The sequence below is a fragment of the Coffea arabica genome, chromosome 4e (assembly GCF_036785885.1).
Source record: "Coffea arabica cultivar ET-39 chromosome 4e, Coffea Arabica ET-39 HiFi, whole genome shotgun sequence".
Classification (NCBI taxonomy): Eukaryota; Viridiplantae; Streptophyta; class Magnoliopsida; order Gentianales; family Rubiaceae; genus Coffea; species Coffea arabica.
The window spans coordinates 15,859,168-15,866,290 of NC_092317.1; the positions used below are offsets into that span (position 1 = coordinate 15,859,168).

Consider the following 7,123-nt stretch of genomic DNA (forward strand, 5'->3'; position numbering starts at 1 on the left):
CCAGATACAATACATCTCTCAGGTTGAAACATATAAATTTCTTCTTCTAAATCACCATTTAAAAAGGCTGTTTTGACATCCATTTGATGAATAATAAATTTATGGATAGAAGCTAAAGCAAATAAAACTCGAATAGACGCAATTCTTGTTACTGGTACAAATGTATCAAAATAGTCAATATTTTGTTTTTGAGAAAATCCTTTTGCTACTAAACGAGCTTTGTACTTTTCTATAGAGCCATCAGAGTTATATTTTCTTTTAAAAATCCATTTGCAACCAATAGGTTTTGCACTAGGAGGTAAGTCCACCAAAATCCAAGTTTTATTTGACAAGATAGAATCAATTTCAAATTTAATTCCTTCTTTCCAAAATTTACAATCAAGGGAAGAAATAGCATCGAAGTATGTTAAAGAATCATTATCAACAAGAAAATTTTGAAAATAATTTCCATAAGAAAATTCTTTTCTTGGCCTTTTACTCCTTCTTAATTCCTCATTCGGAATTATTTCTCTATTTATTTCAACAGGTGCATGAGAAATTTTACTAGACAATGAAAAAATATGTTCAAAGAATTTAGCATTCTTTGTCTCAATAATTGTATTACAATCAAGCACATCACTTTTTAAAACAAGAAATCTATATGCAGCACTATGTTCAGCATATCCAATAAACATACAATCAGAAGTTTTAGAACCTAATTTTCTTTTCTTAGGTTCAGGCAACAATACTTTAGCAAAACATCCCCATACTTTAAATATTTCAAATTTGGTTTATAACTTTTCCATAACTCATAAGGAGTTTTGCCAGTTTTCTTATGAGGTATCCTATTTTGTAAGTGACATGCAGATAAAATAGTTTCTCCTCATAAATTATCAGGAGCATGAGAGCTAACTAACATAGAATTTATCATTTCTTTTAATGTTCTATTTTTCCTTTCAACTACCCCATTAGATTCTGGTGAGTATGGTGGTGTTATTTCATGTATAATGCCTTCACGTTTACAGAAATTATCTAAGGCTAAATATTCACCTCCTCTATCCGATCTAATTCTTTTTATCCTTTTATTAAGTTGATTTTCTACTTCAGTCTTGTAAGATAAAAAAGCATTATGAGTATCATCTTTATTTCTAAGTAGACAAAGCTTAGTGTATCTAGAGTAATCATCTATAAAGGTAACATAATATTTTTTCGCACCTCTAGTCATTGTTTGTTTTAAGTCACCTAAATCTGTATGAATTAAACTTAACAGTTCAGTTTCTCTTTGGACAGATATACAACTTCACTTTGTTAATTTTGTTTCTGCACATATCTCACATTTATCCATTTTATCATTAACACCAGAAATCAGGCCACAAGATTGCATTTTCTTTATATAACTCATATTAACATGTCCTAATCTTGCATGCCATAAAGAAATTGAATCAGTAATATAAGCAGAAGAAGAAGCATTCTCATTGATCACATTGGAAATGTTAAGTACAAAGAGTTCCTGATTACAATAGCCCTTACCCACAAATACATTATTTTTTGTCATTATAATCTTTCCAGATTCAAATGACACTTTCACTCCAACTTTTCCTAACAATGCTACGGAAACCAGATTTGCCCGAATGTTGGGCACATGCAGTACATCATTGAGCCAAAGTTTTTCCTGAAGTGAGTTTCAAGAATACTTTGCCCTTACCCAGAACATTAGCAGTTCGTGAGTCACCAAGGTAGACTACTTCCTCATTATCCCCTATAGGAGTATAGGAGGAAAATGCTTCTCGATTTGCACATATGTGCCGAGTAGCCCCAGAGTCTACCACCCACTCTTTGACATTGGCTGCAATGTTCACTTGAGAGATGACAGCAGCAATTATATCATCTCATTCGGTTAAGTGCACCTTAGGAGGATTACCATTTGTTTTGTCACCTTTATTAAGTCTGCATTGGACTGCATAATGTCCTGGTTTTTCACAATAAAAGCAATTGCCTTTCTTCTTCTTAAAGTTGGGATTGTTAGGCTTGAAATTAAAATTTTTGGGCTTGTAATTTTGGGATTTATTGGCGTACCTTTTATTATTGCTTTGCACCAGATTGGTTTTGAAAGCCATCTCCTTTGCCTTGGTAGCTCTCAACTCCCTTTTATTTGAATCCTCAATGAGGATGTGCTTCACGAGCTCATCTATGGTATAATTTTTCTCCTTGTGTTTCAAGTTGTTTTTATAGTCAGCCCATGACTCCGGTAACTTTTCAATCATCATGCCTGCAGCGAATTTCTCAGGTAGATTGATGTCTTCATTTTTCAAGTCCTCTAGCAGCATTTGATACTCGGTGATTTGAATTTTCATCTCCTTGTCATCAGTCATTTGCCATTGGTTGTATTTTCCTACGACGAATATTTGCTTGGTTGCATCTTCGGCAGTAAACTTTGTTACCAAGGCTTCCCAAATTGCCTTGCCTTCTTTGCTGCTACAGTAGACATCAAATAATTCATTAGAGAGTGTTTGAAGGATAGTGTGTCGGCATACCTTATTGGCGTATTGCCATGATTCTTGAGTCTTGGCATCCGCAGTTGCAGAAGGTTGAGATTCAGTGAGCACATAAGCTACTCCATGGATGTCAAGTAGAGAGTGCACACGTTCTTGCCATCTTTTAAAATTTTCATTGGCAAAAATTTCAATTTTGGGATACATCTGGAAAGGGCTTGGTGAATGGTAGTGCCACTGCAACAGTTGCTGATGAAGGCTGTGGGGCGTTAACATTGTCGGATGCCATAGTTTCTTAGATTGTTGGCAAAGTGGCAAATAACAATGTTAGCAATTGTAATTTAGATTGCTTGAGTCGTGCTAAATAGCACTGTCCTAAGAAACTATTTCAGGGTATTGAAATGTTTCCCCAGGATTAAACAAGCCTCTCTCTTGTCGTCTAGCAAGAAGGATTAGAACCAGCAAATCTTTTAAAACAAGCAGTAGAAGAAGAAAAGAAAAAGAATAAAGATATGAAATGGGGTGGAGAAATATTGGAAGTCTAGTGTTCCGTCTGTCACAATGGCCTTGGTAGTGCTTGGTATTTATAGGCTTGAGAAGTGTACGTCAGATGCAGGGAAACTTTATCCATTAACTGGTTGAGAAAATCTTGGGCTAACTGTTGAAGTCAGCAACCAGCTAAGGAAACGTGCTTGGGTTTGGAGATAAGATATGATTTTCCACTAACAAAGGAATCTGCTGGAGTCTTGCAAAAAATTAGGAAACGTGGAAAAAGTTGATAGTTACAGAGAAGACTCTCAATCAAGTCTTCTGACGTTGCTAAGAGCTAATAGGATATCTATTGGCTTTATCCCTTGAAGCTTGCAACGGAAATAAGAAAACTCATGAAACCAATCAGGAGATAACTTTTGAAAGAGTCATACTTCTAACCAACCAATAATTCGTTTGATGAAAATCTGATTCACTTTACTATGCACATAGAACAAAGAAAACGTGGAAAAAATCTTTTGAAATATTATTTACAACACTTATAAGTCTACAAATAAACACTAAACTTCAAGAAGTCTATGGTTTCATTGTTTTATACATTCAAATGTTAAGTCTAGAAGAGAGCAGATTTGCATTAGGTTAGGAGTTGACATCTTGTTGTTCCTATCCATTTAGATTCAATGACGGGAATCGATAGGTTTGTTTTAATTTCTCCATAGATTTCATTCCCATACACTATTGTGTTGTGAATATTTCTGTTGTTTGATTGTACTACATTTTAGGCTCTACACACAAGACCTGGAAAGAAAAGAAAGAGCTGTAGAACAAGAAGGTTGCCTTTTTGGGCGGAAAGGTAAAAATATTGAACCATTCATGAAATTGAAACCGGTTTAAATTTTTTTATTCGATTAAATAACTGCAACTTTTGTTTGTCTCAAGCCTCCCAAAGTGCAGAGACTACCCCCTGGTGTTGCAAGATTATCAACAAAGAAAGGAAAGGAAAGATATGAAAAAATGCGACAAGAGGTTGGTTATGCGTGTACATCTTCATTTTGTTAGTTGCTACAAAGCACACTTTGTTTTTCGAGTACTAACTCCTAGGCCTTTTTAGAATTTGATATTTGGACGCTTCTTGAGCAATTATGATAGAAATGCTAAAAGTAGAAGTGTCAAAATGGGTGACTTGGGCAGGTTTGGATTGGGTAAAATGGGTAATGGGTATAAGTGAGTCAACCCATTTATACCCATTTAATTAGATGGGTATAAATGGGTAAGTCAAAAAATGAATTGGGTAACCCAATTACCCATTTATAACCCATTTATTTTAACATTTTGTAAACTCATTTAAATTCATTTTTGCAAACTAAGTTATCAATTTATACCACTCTTTGTACCCATCATTAGTTTTAAATATTTACTTATAATGTTCAATAAGCCTAATTAATGGGTATTATTAATAAGATAAAACCAACAAATAATAATAATAATGAAACAAAAGTAATTAACATCACGACAAAATGAAAAATCTAAAAAAAAATGGGTGGGGGAAGAGATAGGGATGGCAATGGAGCGGGGGATCCTTCCCCCGTCCCCCGTCCCGTTGTCAAATAACTCCCCCCGTCCCCTGCCCCATCCCCCCGCTCCTTGCCCCCATCTCCCGCCCCGCCCCCGCCCCGTTTCCCCCGTGGTCCCCCACGAGGAAAGAAATCAACTTACGAAAAGCAAAACTCTCCTCATATGTCCAAGCATTTTTGAGAACTAATAGGAGAGAGGAAGAATTCCCAAACACTAACCAAAAATACCAAGAACAGTTAAAATCCAGAAATAACAAAAGGCAAAGATCAATGGAAAACATAAAAGAGAAAATCAGCAAAATGAAGGGAAAAACAAACCCATGGTTGTTGGAACTGCTTATAAACGATATCATAGGCCATGGAAAGAATTCTTGTTTCATTAGGCTCTCGTATTTACATTTTCATTAAGGCTTTTAGACAAACATCTTATATATATATATATATATATAAATATATATATATTTATTTATTTATGCGGGGGATGGGGCGGGTGTACGTTGCCCCATCCCCTGCCCCGTTTTAAGGCGGGGTAAATATTTCGTCCCCACCCGGGCCACCCCCACCCCCGCCCCATTTCTACCCCCGCGGGGCGGCCACCCGCGGGCACCCGTCCCCATTGCCATCCCTAGGAAGAGAAGAGATTTGGGGGAAGAGAATTCTAAATGGGTTAATTGGGTTTGATGGGTTACCCAATAATACCCATTTATGGTATTATTAGGTAACTCATTTATATCCATATAAAAAAATTTAAGTTATCCATATCCATTTATTCATGGATGGGTATGGATAAATTTAGTTAAGTAGGTTTGTTTGCCACCTATGACTAAAAGGGTAGAGAGGCGCAGGCATGAGGACAGAGTGTTGAAGTCAAGTGTAGGTCAGTATAGAAATGGTGTGCTTGATGTGAAACATTTGTTACAGCATTCTGCTCCTAGAGTCGATGACTGCAGGCATGTTGCTGATAAGAAAAAGAAGAAAAATGGTGGTAAGAAGAATCATGGGAATGGTGGTAGGAAGCACCGGTAGGACATCTGGAAATGTGGCGGGTATAGATATCCTGTTGTAAACTTTAATTGCCTAACTGGCCATAGCTTTTGCATTTAAGTTACATTTACCTTTTGATGCAGATGCTCTGCTATACTGACGCTCTTTAGCAAATTTTGGTCCCCTGTGGTCATATTTTTCTGCTATTGCTTATTCATCTTTCTGGGTGGTTGGTTCTGCAAAACCATGGTGCATTGATCTGATAATTTGCCAACCTTAATAGAAGTTTGTGGTTGTGTGCAAAAATTGCATGTAATTGTTCAAGATTTGGTTCAAGGGAAAAGTTGATTCCGCTCCTTAGAATGATAACTTTTATAAACTGCTACTTCTACATAACATCTTTTTGCAGGCCAGAGCAGGAATGGAGATTTAAAAATTAGAAAAAAAAGAGAAAGTAATGGTGAAAAGCTGCTCATCAGAATCTGGTTATATCTCTAAAATTTCTATTTTCTAATTAAATTTGAAATTGATGGCTTACGCTTATAGGTGGCAAACAACCAACCCATTTAATTAAATTTACCCAAACCCGTCCATAAATAAATGGGTATGAGTATCTTAAATTTTTGCATATAGGTATAAATGGGTTACCCAATAATACCATTTATTATTGGGTAACCCATCAAATTCAATTAACCCATTTGGAATTGTCTTCTCCCAAATCTCCTCTCTTCCCCCACCCATTTTTTTTTTCAAATTTTTCATTTTGTCATGATGTTAACTACTTTTGTTTTATTATTATTATTATTATTATTATTATTATTATTATTATTATTTGCTAGTTTTATCTTATCATTTTATTTTCTCTTAACTTGTTAATTTACTCATTTTTCAGCTTTATCAATTTATGACAAGTTTTAGCCTCTTTTCCTACCTTTCCAAAATGAAATTTTAAATTTACACACAAAAAAAATGCTAGAGGTTCAAAATTTTTAGATTAACTTTTATAGTATTTAGTTCAAATTTTTATATTCTTATTGTTCAATTATTTAATAGTATGTAATTTTGTGACATAAAGTACGGATAGGTAAAAAATTGGTAATTAGGCTTATTGAATATTAAAAGTAAATATTTAAAACTAATGATGGGTGCAAAGAGTGGTATAAATTGATAACTTTTAGTTTGCAAAAATGAATTTAAATGAGTTTACAATAAGTTAATATAAATGGGTTATAAATGGATAATTGGGTTACCCAATTCATTTTTTGATTTATCCATTTATACCCATTTAATTAAATGGGTATAAATGAGTTGACTCACTTACACCCATTACCCATTTTAAGCAACCTAAACCCACCCAAGTCACTCATTTTGACACCTCTACTTATGCTCAATAGTTACAATGTTCATTTTTTGGTCTTGAACTCTTTCTATTCAATTTCTGATTTCTGATTTATGGTAATACATTGTTGGACTTACCAGTGTGTGTCTGTGAGAATGTGAAATTTGACATGCAGGGGGACAAACTTGTCGTATTGCTCTAGAAACTGGTACTACTGGTAAAACGAAAAGAATAGGAATCAATAATCGCATAGTTTTGAAAAATAT

At 34.8% G+C, this 7,123-nt stretch overlaps 1 protein-coding gene across 1 annotated transcript; it reads right to left on the reverse strand.

Moving 5' to 3' along the window:
- Nucleotides 1-1,631: 1,631 nt before the first annotated feature.
- LOC113740844 (uncharacterized) lies at nucleotides 1,632-2,747 on the reverse strand. The gene is made up of 3 exons (XM_027268361.1): nucleotides 2,056-2,747; nucleotides 1,916-1,926; nucleotides 1,632-1,825 (listed from the first exon to the last, which is right to left on the reverse strand). The coding sequence occupies exons 1-3, from the start codon at nucleotides 2,745-2,747 to the stop codon at nucleotides 1,632-1,634; spliced, it is 897 nt and encodes a 298-aa protein (XP_027124162.1).
- Between the last annotated feature and the right edge of the window lie 4,376 nt (nucleotides 2,748-7,123).

Coding starts and splice junctions, on each gene's coding strand:
- LOC113740844 (XM_027268361.1), bottom strand. CDS start 2,747: ATGTTAACGCCCCACAGCCTTCATCAGCAACTGTTGCAGTGGCACTAC.